Source organism: Panthera onca, chromosome B4, assembly GCF_046562875.1.
Source record: "Panthera onca isolate mPanOnc1 chromosome B4, mPanOnc1 haplotype 2, whole genome shotgun sequence".
Taxonomy (NCBI): Eukaryota; Metazoa; Chordata; class Mammalia; order Carnivora; family Felidae; genus Panthera; species Panthera onca.
In genome coordinates, this window is record NC_138345.1 from 12,001,445 (window position 1) to 12,016,340 (window position 14,896).

General features: G+C 43.6%; 1 protein-coding gene across 8 annotated transcripts in view; it reads left to right on the plus strand.

Moving 5' to 3' along the window:
- OPTN (optineurin) overlaps positions 1-14,896 on the plus strand; it is a 46,701-nt gene that overhangs the window by 5,804 nt on the left and 26,001 nt on the right. For 7 of the 8 annotated variants that reach the window (XM_060659298.3, XM_060659294.3, XM_060659300.3 and 4 more), the window contains exons 2-6: positions 2,088-2,264; positions 2,893-3,095; positions 7,630-7,812; positions 10,025-10,098; positions 12,494-12,628. In XM_060659298.3, the coding sequence (XP_060515281.1) occupies positions 2,099-2,264; positions 2,893-3,095; positions 7,630-7,812; positions 10,025-10,098; positions 12,494-12,628 (761 nt within the window). In that variant the 5' untranslated portion in view covers positions 2,088-2,098. The remainder of the gene's footprint in view (positions 1-2,087; positions 2,265-2,892; positions 3,096-7,629; positions 7,813-10,024; positions 10,099-12,493; positions 12,629-14,896) is intronic. The other variant, XM_060659299.3, reaches the window with a different exon arrangement.

Consider the following 14,896-nt stretch of genomic DNA (forward strand, 5'->3'; position numbering starts at 1 on the left):
CAAAGTATAATCATTGAAGAGCTGAGCAAATTGAACATTGGCAAGTAGATGGTACACATTGCGAGGATTGTATCTTTAGGTCTCTTACCTAGAATTTTAGTATTCCTCGGCTGTTTAGGAAAAATCCATGTTTATTAAGTGTTAGCTCTGACCTCATACTGTGCAACAGTGAATGTTATGGAAAGCCAGAAACCGACATTCTCCAAATTGCTTTTGTCCAAATTATTAGGGAAAACAAAAGCAGTCTATTCCAGTCACCAAAGGCCAAGGGCACACCTCTCTTGTAAATGTATTAGGCTACATGAACCATAGATACCTTCTAAAGGCTCACGGTTGAGCAGCCTGCTTCGTCAGTGTTTTTCACTTCATAAATCCTTATCCTCATTAAAGCGTTTCATGAAAAGGCCTCTCCTTAAGCTGGCCGCACAGGGGAGGAGTCAGGGCCTGCTGTCCTGCGTTCGGCTTCCTTCAGACCAAAAACAAGTCGCCAGGCTCTCGGGTTCAGGGGACCCCCAGAGAGTCCCAGGCCTTACCTCCTGTTGGGATGGGGAAGAGGCTCCTGTGTCTGGTTGCATTTTAACATGTGGTCACCGTGAGCATACATAGATGTCCTGAGCCAGTGATGTATCAGAGAGAGCACGCGTAGCCTTCTGCGCCTTCCACTGACCAGCTTGGTGACTCTGTAGTTGTCGTGAAAAGACTTATCGTCATCTTCACGAAGCCCCAAAAAGAAAACATTTGCCTATAGCACGTAGCCAGTTGTTAGAAGACATTCCTCTGGTTGCCCAGGTGGTAGGACATGTATAAATGGACTTGGGATACACTCGTCTGCCTTATTTATGACCACATTGACCCCTCTACAAAATAAAGTGGCGTGCTTAAAATATTCTCAGAACATGCCATCAGTAAGCAGGATCTCTTCATCTTGTAAGCGTGCTTTGCAGAAGTGTTGAACACTGAAGCCTAAATATTCAGTAGCATCTCTATTGTATTCCAGGGCTGGGTTTTGGAATCCTCACTAACGCCCGGTCACACCTCTTCTTAAGTGACCTTGGACGAGCTATAAATCCTCTGCAAACTCAGCTCTGTCTCCTGCAAAATAGCCATCTAGCTGAGTTTGAGTGAGGATTAGAAACTGACGTGTCTGGTGCAGTGATTCAGCATGTAGGAAGCATCTAGAATGCATTAGTTCTTCCTTTTCTCTTAGCCAAAAATATAAGAGCTGAAATACAGAGATTAAAAAAAAAAATTTTTTTTTAACGTTTACTTATTATTGAGAGACAGAGAGACCCAGGCGCCCCTAGAGATTTTTTAAACAGCTTTATTGACATATAATTCACTTTCTGTGCAGTTTGCCCACAGCAGAGAGATTTGAACTTCAAAGATTTGCTTGGGAAAACCAATTTCATGATACTTTACCCATGTCTACAAATACATGTTTAAAGCCTTCATGAATCCCTCTGTCCTAATTATCACATTGTCATGCTTTTCTCTTCTTCCTCATGTCGCAGCTCCTCACTGCCCCCACTTCCATGGACGCACATGTACATGCATACATACTGAAGCTAGCACAGACATGTTTTGTTTAAAAGGAAAAATCAGGGGCGCCTGGATGGCTCAGTCAGTCAGTTGAGCGTCCTACTTCGGCTCAGGTCATGATCTCACGGTTCGTGAGTTCAAGCCCCATGTTGGGCTCTGTGCCGATGGCTCAGAGCCTGGAGCCTGCTTCGGATTCTGTGTCTCCCTCTCTCTCTGCCTCTCCCCCACTTGTTTCTCTCTCTCTCTCTCTCTCTCTCTCTCTCCCTCTCCCTCCCTCCCTCCCTCTCTCTCCTTCCCTCTCCCTCTCCCTCCCTCTCCCTCTCTCTCCCTCTCCCTCCCTCTCCCTCTTCCCCCCTTGTCTCTCTCAAAAATAAACATTAAAAAAAATTTTTTTTAAAGGAAGAATCAAAAATGTCCCAAATCTAATTGGAGGGGAAGTAGGCACCTTTTGGAAAACTCACCAGCAATTGCCGGTGGGTTTGCGGGGCTCATGGGGACCCCTCGCGGAGGGAAGACAGCTCTGTTTTCAGCCTGTGACTTTTCCGTAGGTCCTTCTGCCATGTCCCACCAACCACTTAGCTGCCTGACTGAAAAGGGGGACAGCCCCAGTGAGACCACAGGAAATGGACCCCCCAACCTGGCCCACCCAAATCTGGACACGTTCACACCAGAGGAACTGCTACAGCAGTTGAAGGAGCTCCTGACCGAGAACCATCAGCTCAAAGGTGAGCGGCCGCCGGCCCCCGTGTTCTCCATCCACCCTGGGCCTTCGTGAACCGCGTCTCTTTGCGAAGAGCCTTGATGGTGAGCTCCCTTCTCTCCGTTTCACTACCTGGAGAGAGAGCCCAGAGTTTAGCTTTTGGTAAGGCAAACATTGTTGCCAATGTTTACCTCGGGATGCGGGTAAGAATAAAAAGCACTTACATACCTCAGGGAAATGGCCCAGTGACATTTAGCCCGTTTAGAAGGAAACAGGGAGAAACGCTACTATTATTCCAGAGTTAGTCCTAAATATGCCCTTGTTCACAGAGAGCATCCCAGTGTCTCAGGCCGTGGCTTCTGGCAGGACCGGTGTTGGAGGCTGTGCCCTTCCACGTGGGCTGTAGCACAGGCACCCAAACCAGTTTTGTTTTCTGGAGTCTTTGGAGGACGAGAAACAACATTAGGCCCCCTCGTCCTATCTGGAAACAAAAACCACTCACTTTGCTGCAGTCTTTTTGCTGCTGAGCCTGGGGCTCAGGCCAAGTACGGCTTCTTTGGATTCTGAGCTACAGGGTGAAGGTAGTCCAGAGGGAGGTGGGATTCATCCAGTCAAGTCTGATGCGCGACACTCTCACTCTGAACCTCCTACAGAAGCCATGAAGCTGAATAATCAGGCTATGAAAGGGCGATTTGAAGAGCTTTCAGCCTGGACAGAGAAACAGAAGGAAGAACGCCTATTTTTTGAGATACAGAGCAAGGAAGCCAAAGAGCGTCTCGTGGCTTTGAGTCATGAAAATGAAAAATTGAAGGAAGAACTCAGAAAACTAAAAGGGAAAACAGAAAGGCCCCTTGAGGTGAGTGAGCAGACTGATCTGTTATGATTTTATTTTCTTTTAGTTACATTTAGAGTGGACTCTTACTCGTCTAGACTTCTAGATCAAACTTTTTACGGTTCAGGCTAGACAAGTCCTGTTTTGTTTTTAATTTTTTAAAAATGTTTATTTTTGACAGAGAGAGACAGACAGACAGAGCATGAGCGGGGGAGGGGCAGAGAGAGAGGGAGACACAGAATCCGAAGCAGGCTCCAGGCTCCAAGCTGTCAGCACAGAGCCTGACGTGGGGCTCGAAATCACAGACAGCGAGATCATGACCTGAGTCAAAGTCAGACCCTCAACCGACTGAGCCACCCAGGCGTCCCATCTAGACAAGTGTTTTGTATCATCTTGAAAAAATTGGGGCACCTGGATGGCTCAGGCAGTTGGGCATCCAACTCTTGATTCGGCTCAGGTCATGATCCCAGGAGTCATGGGGTTGAGCCCCGCGTCAGGTTCCACGCTGACGGTGTGGAGCCTGCTTGGGACTCTCTCTCTCAAAATAAATAAACATTTGAAAAAAATAAATAAAAAGAAAGAAAATACTGTTCTTGCTGAGAAGGTTGGTTGCAACTTCAAGGGTCGTGTATGATTTCTGTTGGGGCAAGGAAGTTTGTACAGCTTTGACCATAGTGATTATAGTCAAAAGAAGGTTGTAGTTATAAATCAGTATTTTGTATTCATTGTAGACGGTGCAGATAACCTCTGCCTAGAACCACCCAAGGGTTAGCTTTTAGTTTCTGTCTTTGATATAAAATTGCATTAAAAAAAATCTGTGATTCGGGGAGTACCTGGGTGGCACAGTTGGTTAAGCGTCCGACTTTGGCTCACGTCATGATCTCACGGTTTGTGAGTTCAAGCCCTGCATCTGTGCTGACAGCTCGGAGCCTGGAGCCGCCTTCAGGTTCTGTGTCTCCCTCTCTCTCTCCCCCTCTCTCCCTCTCTCTCTCTCCCCCTCCCCTGCGCACGTTCGTTGTTCTCCCTCTCTCTCTCAAAAATAAATAAGCATTAAAAAAACAAAATCTATGACTGGGAAGTTTTGCTTACCGATCTTGTCCTTCCCCCCAGTCTACCATAGAGATTCCTCAATTTACATTTTACATTTGCTTTTGGAAAATGGTGCGACACATCATGTTGTGGCAGGAGGCTGTGGGGTTGCTACATTTTCATTGACCCAGAGAACCGGAGAAAAGTGCCCACAGCTGGGAGTGGATGTTAAAGATGCGAGTGGAAGAAAACAGGTTGTGTCAGAACACACTTGAATCGTCTGCCCATATTCTAGGGCTCACTGGACATTGTTCATTAGGATGGACATCTGCTCGTCACTTTCTCCCCAACCTTGACCTTAGCAGCCCTCAGAAGGATGGAGCACTGGTTTGGCTCAGGGAGGAAGGAATCGAGGCATCAGTGATTTCCTTGAGATACCTTGAGCTCCATTGACCTCTGATTTCTTGGGTAAAGAGTGCAAAGAAAGAAAGATAAAGGAAAGAAAGTAATGAGAAGAGGACAAGCTGGAATAATCTAAAGAACAAAGAGCTGTTGAGAGAAATATTGTGGTTTAGGTCAGTGCTTTACTCCTCAATCCCTGCTCATGGGACAGCGTGGACATTCTGCTTTCATAAACTTATGTGTGTATGGGAAACGATTCATTGCTGATAAGACTCTTCACATCTGATGCTTGAACTTGTCTTACAGTTCAAAGAGCATTAAGTCACTACTTTGGGGGAAGTCTCTCAGTGTCGAAATATTTTCGAGGTAGAATGCTCTGAAGACATGATCACCTGGTGGGATATATGAATGTATTTTCTACTCTCTGGAAGAAAATATCTTACACTGTTTTCCTCCTTGGTCTTTGGGATGTGAGCTGACAGCTGGCATCAGCCTGCTGGGGACTATTGCACTGGAGCTCAGAAAGAAGCTTCCAGAAGCACTTTGCTTGAAATAGTCTGCCTATGGGTTTTCCTAAAACGTCCCACTATTGGAAGAAGTTGAGAACAGAGCTGGAGCTCTGGACAGCTTCTTGCAATGCAGAAGATCAGATAAAACAAGCTATAAGCAAGACTCAGAAGTGAGTCCTTGGGACACAGGACTTGGGTGCTTGGACAGAGATACTTACAGCTCTTTAAAACCCTTGGTCATCAGCCTTTCCCCCCAAAATACACCTCTCAGGCCTGCCTATTGCTTCCCTGCCTCCTCTTTGCTGTTTTTTTTCATGGACCAGTTGAGGTGATTTGTAGAATTTAGGCTCTCATTTTCCTGACTTGAAGCCCTCAAAGCCTCTGACTTTTCTCACTCTTGCTGACCCATCCTCGCTGCTGGTTCTCCAGGGAGTCCCCTGTAGCCACCAGAGCCTCTCACGTGTTCTGTGCCACACAAGGAAAGGGGAGTAGGGAATTTCCTTTGGAGATCTGCCTTCTGATTGTCAGGGTGAGGCTGAGGTAGTAATTATTCTGTCCATTTTCATGGAATCATAAATTATAACCATCTGTACAGAGAACTTGTTAACTTTTGATTGCACAGATTGTGAGGCAGAGGTCATTAGATGGATGTTTCTTCTAGGATTATGAAATGGCATGTTCACCTGGGCAGATTCCCAGGACAGCGTGATGGAGACATGATACAAGCACACAAGAAGTAGAGTCGTTGTGTTGCGTGAAAGTCAACGGCAGGCACTCAACAGAAATAAAAGACGTTAACAAATGATGGAGTTGGGGTTGATCAGAGAGAATAAAATGTGTGCATTCTAGTCCAGGAAGGGAATGGAAAGGGTCTCATTAGTGAAAGGAAGAGATTTAACATGGTATTTTACAAGGTTTTACGGCCAAGTAAGTAGATTCCGAATTGCCCAAGGATAGTGAAGAGATCCTCACCGTTGCAAAAAAGGAAATTAACCTGACAGTCTGAGATTCCAGAATCGTGGCTTTATATCCCTTGTCCTCAGACACTTGGTTAAAACTCTGTTTCCTACCCTTTATGGCAAGATTGTTTTAAAAATCCATTTAGAAGATGTCCTCAGACGGGTCCAACAGGAAAATGCAAAGATTCCTAATAGGGCGTGGCCTCACCCTCACCTGCTTACCTCCTGGTTCCAGGCCAAGAGTGCCTCTCCTTTGATTGTTTCTGTCCCTGCACATTTATGTTTCTTTGGGACGGGTCATGACCGAGACGGGATGCACAGGCTGGTAACCATTCCTTGCATGCCTGACTCCTCAGGTTCACCATGAGTTCTTTTCTCTCGGGCCTGTGGTGGTTTCATGGCAAAGGAAGGCCCCTGGGGAAGGAACAGCATGATCTGACTGGTGTGAGGGGCACTCTCTTGTTGCATATTAATCCGTTTCCTTCCGCTTTCTACTATTTCTTGGACCAGCTGGTTTATCATCCGTACGTATTCTTTCTGGTGCTTTCTTGGTTCCACCCAGAGCCTCTGGGTCGGTTTACAGTTCCTTAGGAAATCTATTAGAGACATGGGGTGTGTGTGTATGTGTGTGTGTTGAGAGAGAGAGAACTTTCTGATGTGTTGTAAATCTCTGATGATCTCAGGTATGTATTTCTGGTGGTCCCATGTTCATAGAAGCAATGAAGGTTTCCTGAGGAGGAAACCAGAGAGGTCTACAAGGTCACAGCTGGAAGAGACCAACGAAACCATTTGGTGCCACCATCTTCCTTTCTAACCCAAGAAAAAGAAAACCAAAAGAGGCCAAAAGAGGTCAAGCCATTAAGGGAATGCACTCATGGCCGCACACACAGCGATTAGCAGGGTGTGGACTGAAATCTGTTTTCCTTACTCCCAAGTGCAAGCATTGCGTCTAAACAGGGTCTCTCTCTTATGCCACGTGCAATAATTACAACAAGAGGAAAGCAGCACATACTTGATATTAGTGAAAGGTGAATATTTATTACTAATGTGTATATAGGCCAGAAGTTAATTTTTTTTACCTTTGGTAGCAGCCTCTGAATTTTCAGTTTTTATTTCTCACCAGGCTTACTTTTAGCAACCTGAAAACACCAATGTAGTATATTATAGCAGCCAGCCTGCATGCCCTGGAGAATTTTGGAACTTTTGTTGTCTTTGGCCACTTATGTGTCAAGTAATGAAACGTCTTGATGCTTTGGCTTCTAACTATACATAACAAGTATGGGGGCGTGAGGAGTTCTGCATTTGTAGGAAGAAAAAAAGATAAGAGGTTGATGCCCTTATTTCCTGAGATTTTTGGACTACAACTTACGAGTTTACCATCGTCGAAGTCTGACTGGTTGTCTTCATATCAGATTATTCCAGTGTGCTGAGGAAGTCTTTCCTTTTTGTCATGAGGTTATTTTAATTTTCTATTTGAATGTAATAAAATCATGTAAATTTTTCTTTTTAAAAATTTACATGAAAATACATCTCCAAGAAAAGGCTAGAATTTTCTACCATAAAGCTTAATTGTCTTGCCGGGGGGTGTGGGGACACTTGAGTTTGACGACCAGGTGTTCGTTTGATTCACTGATTCACTTGGCTTCTCGTCATTTCTAGGACCCCACTGGGGACCCCAAAGTCCCCAAGGCAGTAGCAGACCAGGAAATGGAACAGCTGAAGACCCAGGTGGCCCGTCTTCAAGCTGAAAAGGCAGATCTGCTGGGCATCGTGTCTGAACTACAGCTCAAGCTGAACTCAGGCGGCCCCTCGGAAGACTCCTTTGTTGAAATCAGGATGGCTGTAAGTGTCCTGGTTTTGATTTTGTTTTAAGCAAATTACAAAAGACCTCACATAGACACCTAGATGGTGGGGGAATTTCAGCATCACCATCGCCAAGATAAATTGGCTCCTGTTTTTAAGCATAACATAATGCTCGTAAAGTTTATCATAGCAGCAATGGAAGAATGTTGATTACCTTTTATGACAAAAGAGGTAGTTTTTTTTCTTCCCATGTGTCCTGACAAATCAGACATTTTGTGACAGATCTAAAAAAACAAAACGACTTTTTTCAAGCCAGGTCTTTAGGGGTGGTCAGCATTGGCCTTGGGTAAGTAGAATCATGATCCGATGCAGGAAACTGATGTCTTTAAAATAATAGGACCTTCTTTTTCCAACGAGTCTTACAAGGAACTGTGGTTTGTTAAAAACAAGAAGTGGAGAAAAGAGCAGAGCCACTGGAGTTATGGGTGAGGGTCGACCTTGACTTCACCCCCACTTCTAATAGCAGCTGCCTGGGTGCCTCCAAGAGTGGAGTTTAAAGCCCACAGTGTCCGACACATTTCTGTGGAAGCGAAAACGCAGTGAGCTCAGTAACACAGTGAAGTGGCAGGTGCCAGCCTGTTCCTGAGCGCATGAGTGGCATCTGTTGTGGCCACATCTGGGTATGCACGTGGTCTGGCCAAAGAGCAGGGCAGGTAGATGAACCACGGAAGGGCCTCCCCTTCATCGCTGCTAAAAAAGATGGATTAATGAGGGAGAAGAACACCTAAGGACGAGGTCCTCTGTGATACACACTGGCATTTGGGTTTTGCCAAACCGTACATCTGATAGAGGAAAAGAGATCGTGTCTCTGAGAGAGAAAAATGTACCTTGGAAATAAGTAGTGGGGAACTCGTAAAGGGCTAAACTTCTGGGCGTGTCGGAATTACTAGTGCAATGCACGACTCTCTGCTTTCCAACTCATTTCCTGCCCTAAAGAGTAATAGGATGGGGAGATGACTCTCAATAACCTTGCCAAACATGCTCCCAAATAAATCTTTGGGTGCACTAATGGCAGCTGAAATCAGGAGAATTCAAATACCAAATGGAGGGGTGTCTGGGTGGCTCAAGTTGGTTAAGCGTCCGGCTTCGGCTCAGGTCATGATCTCACAGTTCGTGGGTTCAAGCCCCACATTGGGCTCCGTGCTGACACCTTGGAGCCTGGAGCCTGCTTCGGACCCTGTGACTCCCTTTCTCTCTCTGCCCCTCCCTGCTCATGCTTTGTGTCTGTTTGTCTGTCTTGTCTGTCTCTCTCTAGGAAATAAACATTAAAAAAACAATAAATAAAATACCAAGTGGAAAGCACGCTCTGCCAGAGTAGAGTGCCCTTTCTGCAGATGACCAAAGATTATGAAACAAATTTGATCAAACAGCTTTCACCTTCTGCAAATAACTGGCAAAATTCAGGAAGTCCCAAGAGCATATCAGAAGTTTCCAAATGAGGCTTCTTCCTTTAGGGCGCGTGGTTAGCATAATATGCTCCTTCACTGATCTGATAGTGACAGTTATTTTTAGCGTAAATGTGCTTTTCTTGCCTTGTTTCTGTGAACCAGAAAACGCTGCCTAAGATTTAGGAAGAATGTACACAATCAGAATTAACTATCTTTGTGCATTTTCGGAAGATTTTTCCTGCAAGTTCATTGGAATATACATGCCTTTCAAATCATTTAACGGGCCTTAGACTTCTTCCCTTAAACGGCCCACGGTGTGTATGAATTTCTAATAGGAGCCAACCTTGTGCTTTGTGTGAGCCTTGCCCACAGAAAGCAGCCTCTTTTTCAATGTGGCTTCAGCAAGTTCCGACATCGTGCATTTTAAAGGCCTGTATAGGGAAGGTGTGTGGAGTTGTCACTAGCTCCGTGTGACCTATATTTGGGAAAGAAGGGAACTGCCAAGGAGAAGGAGGAGATAAGCTTTCATGTGTTTGGGGTCAGGTTGACTGCTCGGGATGAGAGACCAACCTTCACGCCGTGGCCCTAGATATTTATAATCCTGACAGGGTGTGCAGGGTGAGGGAAGGGTAAAGTTCCGTTCCATTTCAGTGACCTAATTTAAACATCTCACATTCAAATGTTGGTAGATTCCTTGGGTGGCATGCCATCAAAATTCTTGATCTATTGCCTTTTTCTCTTCTGGTAAAGCATTTTTCTCGCAGACATATCATGTCAAATCCCTTTCATTTCTGCCTTGACAGGAAGGAGAAGCAGATGTGGCACTGAAAGAAATCAAGACCAGTCCTGGGCCCACAAGAACTGATTCCGTTGACACGTAGGTGAAGAAGGGCTAAGGCCGTCGGAGACACCCTTGCTGGGAGGTCAAACATGATGGGCTGCAAAAGTCAATTCTTAATAACTTATACCAGGACCTTTGAAGAATGTTCAGTTTGAATGATACTTAATATGTTGCAGCCCAAACTGGCTGATAATCAAAACAACGTTGGGTGCCTTTGTAGGCTAACTCCCCCTCACCTCTCTGTTTAGATGTGTTTCAACTCCCATCAGATGAGAAGTGAAAACAAACTCGCTCTTAATCGAGACTTCTGTTTCCCAATTTATCAGTATAGTTTGACCTGGACCAGGCTGTCCAGCTTGATAAAGGGGGTTGTTAGCATTTTCTCTTCCCTGATCAGTCCCAAATATAAGCCAGGGTGACTGATAGGGAGTAACCTTCTCTAGGGATGACTGTTAGTGCCCTGAGTCACTGTCCTACCCACTTTCCAGAGGTCTTACATGTGGAGTCTCAAATTGACCTGTTGTAAGTAGATAACTAGGAAGCAGACATCTTAAATGGTGGCGGCGGGGGTGGAGTGGGGAGCTCGGAGGAAGAGATGGGAGAGGACTTGGGCAATCGGGGGTCTTGTGCCTTGCACTCACGAGGAATGGACTGTTGGCTCATCCTCTGTGAGCGGATTATTGCCATATTAGTCTATTTGAAAGAGACAGTTACCTGAAAATTTCTCTAGGAATCTCTTCTCTCATAGGCTTTTAATACCTTTTGTTTCTAGAACTTAATGAATGTATTTATAAAACATCAAAATGGGTGGTGGTTTTTTTTTTTTTTTCGAATTATGTTACCAAGCCCTTGCACAAGGAAGAAAATAAATGTTAGATGATATTCTTATATCCAACAGGGCAGTTGGCATCAATGAAAGCTATCCCTTTTTTACTTAACAATTCCTCAGCTTTCTCCCATGTTGCTTTTTTAGTATTGGAGGACTTTCCTGAACGTGGTGGGAAGGAAAAAAGCCCTGTTTGAAATTTCCAAGCCACTTCCTCCTCATTTATATCCACCTGCCAAAACCACTTCCCCTTTTAAGCCACAGGTTTTTTTTTTTTTTAAGATTTTATTTTTAAGTAATCTCTACACCCAATGTAGGGCTCAAACTTAAAACCCTGAGATCAAGAGCCACAGGCTCCTGACTGAGTTAGCCAGGTGCCCCCAGGCCACAGTTCTTGTCAATAACAGCTTCCTTGCCTTGTTTGAAGGTATATTAAGGGAGCATCTGGGGGGCTCAGTCGGTTAAGCATCGGACTCTTGATTTCCGCTCAGGTCATGATCTCAGAGTTTGTGAGTTCAAGCCCCACACCGGACTCTGTGCTGTTAGCCCAGAGCCCACTTAGGCATCTCTCTTCTCCTCTCTCTGTGCCCTTCCCCGACTCATTCTTTTTTTTCTCTCTCTCTCTCAAAAATAAATAAATGAACATTTAAAAAAAAGAAAGTGGGTCACCTGAGTAGCTCAGTGGGTTAAGCATCCAACTTCAGCTCAGGTCGTGATTTCATGGTTCATGGATTCAAGCCCTGCATCAGGCTCTGGGCTGACAGCTCAGAGCCTGGAGCCTGTTCTGGAGTCTGTGTCTCCCTCTCTCTCTGCCCCTCCCCCCCTCACACTCTCTCCCTTTTTCTCAAAAATAAACATTAAATAAACATAACTATTATTATTATTATTATTATTATTATTATTATTATTATATCAAGGAGTCATAGATTGATTTCTGGGTTTGGAGTTTGAGCTTTGGAGTCAGGAACCGGCATTTAATCCTGACTGTTTATGAGACACGTGAACTTGGTTAGATGCCATGAGCATCGGCACAGTCACCCGGGAGGTGTAGTTACCACACCGGTGGTCCTGGTTTTATTTGTGGATGAACTGCTTCTTGATTTCATCAGAGTTGAAATCAAGAAAAATATTTGACATACCAACAGTGCCTACATTTCTCTGCTCTAATGATTTGAAATCAAAAACAAAAATGATTTTTTTCTCTTGACTTGAGAACGTCAAGCAGGAGAAAGGCCGGTGGTCTGCGTGTCACAGGCAGCAGGCCTGCTTGTGTCCTTTGTATAACTGTGGTCCTCTCTGAGGCTGGTTCTCTAGGAAGGCCAGGCACTGGAAACCAGGGCCACCTCTGGTCCCGTGGGCCCTGTGGTCTGATGTTGTGGGCACACCGGCCATTTGGAGGAAGCGAGCGTGTGCTTCCCAGAAAGCATGGAGGAGTGGGGCCCTGGTGGGCGCAGGGCCACCCGCGTTTGGTCTGTAAATGAGAGTTGTTTGGAAAGTGTTCTGGGAAGCAGTTCCTTTAAGTTGGTTCCAGTTATACTCACAGATACTTTGACATTTTTGTTTTCTGATGAAAACCTTTTAATGTGTATGCTGTTTTTGATCTAGGAGCAAATTTGCAGAAGGTGCCAGGAATTATTTGGAATCTGAAGAATTAACTGTGAGCCAGCTCCTGCTTTGTCTAAGGGAAGGAAACCAGAAGGTGGAGAGACTTGAAATTGCACTCAAGGAAGCCAAAGAAAGGTATGAAATAGGTAATTTGAACTATTCATGCCCTGGCACAGCTTTATAGAGATGTGATTAAGATACCAGATAATCCATCCACTTAAGGAATACATTTCAGTGTCGTCTAGAATATTCAGTCATGTAACCATTACCACATTATAATTTTAGAACATTTTTTTCCACCAAATAGGAAACCACTTCCCACTGACACTGATTCCTCATTCCCCTTCCCCAGTAATCGGTTTTCTGTCTCCACAGATTCGCTTTTTCTGGACATTTCGTATAAATGGAATCATATAATATGTGCACCTTAGTGATTGACTTATTTTACGTAGCATGTTTTCCAGGTTCATCCATGTTGTGGCGTGTGTCAGTTCTTCAGTTCCTTTTTGTTGCCAGGAAAGAGTCAGTCCACCATGGGGCTGGACAACATTTTGTTTATTTATCAGCTGGTGAACGTTTTGCTTCCCAGTTTATGCCTGTTGTGAATAATATTTGCTTTAAACATTCATGCACAATTTTTTTGTGTGGAGGTATATATATACATATATTTTTTTAATTCTCTAGGGTTATGTACCCAGGAGTGGGATTGCTGGGTCATTGGTAACTCTGTGGTTAATAGTTTGAGGAAATACCAAACTGTTATCCACATTGGCTGCTCCATTTTATGTTTCCACCAGCAATATATGAGGGTTCTACTTTTCTTCCACATCCTCACTGTGATTTTGATTTCATTTTCTTAACAACTAATATCTTTTCATGTTGCTCATTTGTATACCTTCCTTGAAGAAACATCCCTTGAAATCCTTTGCCCATTTAAAAAAAATTGGATTGCCTTTTTATTACTGAGTTATACGAGTTCATTATATATTCAAGATGCAAATCCCTTATGAGGTATATGACTTGCAAATATATTCTCCCATTCTGTAGATTATCTTTTCAGTTCCTGGGTGCTATCATTGGCAGCACAAATTTTTTTTTTTATTTTTATGTAGTCAGTTTATCTATTTTTCTTATGTCATTTATGCTTTTGGTGTTGTATCTAAGGAGCATTGACTAATCCAGGGTCATGAGGATTCACTCCTATGTTTTCTCCTAAAAGGTTTATAGTTTTAGCTCCTACATTTAGGTCTCTGATCCATTTTCAGTTCATTTGTGTATATGGTGTGAGGTAGGGGACCAACTTCATTCTTTCATGTGTAGATTTCCATTCATCCTAACACCATTTGTTGACCATTCTTTCCCTCACTGAACTGTCTTGCCCCCCTTTGGAATAAATCAGTTGGCCATACCTGTAAAGATTAATTTCTAGACCCTCAATTTCATTCCTTTGATTTATATGCCTATTCTTTGCTAATACTACACTGTCTTGATTACTATAGTTTTGTAGTAAATTTTGGAATCAGGAGTAATCAGGACGATTATTTGGCTACTGTGGATTTCATGTTTTTCTGTATAAATCTTAGGATAAGTTTTTCAGTTTCTGTCGGGGGTGGGGTGGGGGGCGGTGGTGTGGAAAGCCAGCTGGGATTTTGTTAAGGATTGCATTGACCCTGGAGTTCAGTTTGGAGAGTTATGCCCTCTTAACATTGTTAAATGTTCTGATCCATGAAAGATAATCCATGGATTTATTTAGGTCAGCTGTGATGTATTTCAGTGATGTTTTGTTGTTTTCAACATATAGGTCATACACTGCTTTTCAAAATTTGTTCCTATATATTCTGGTCTTTTTAGAACTGTATACATGAAATTGTTTTCTTAATTTCATTTTTGGAGTATTCTTTGGTAGTATGCAGAAATATCACTGGCTTTTTTTTTTTTTTTTTTTGTATATTATATATTGATCTTGTAGCTTGCAACCTTGTTAGAACTCACGTATTCGCACTATTAGTTTTTTAGTGGATTGCTTAGGATTTTCTTTATACAAGATCACATCATCTACAAAGAGATAGTGTTACTTCTTCCTTACCAACATGAAATACTTTGTATTTCTTTTTCTTCCATTATTCCACTGGCTAGAATCTCTAGCACAATGTGAAATATAAGTTGAAAAAGCAGACATGCTTGTCTGTTCCTAACCTTAGAGGGAAGGCCTTCAGCCTTTTACCATCAAGTACAATGTTAGCTGTAAGGTTTCATAGATGCTGTGTCAAGCTGAGAAACTGCATTCTAGTTATAGATTGTTACAATTTTTATCATGAAGGGTTTTGGATTTTGTGAAATGCTTTCCATGTCTATGGGGATGATTATATGGGTTTTTAAAGCTTCTGTTAATATGATGTATTA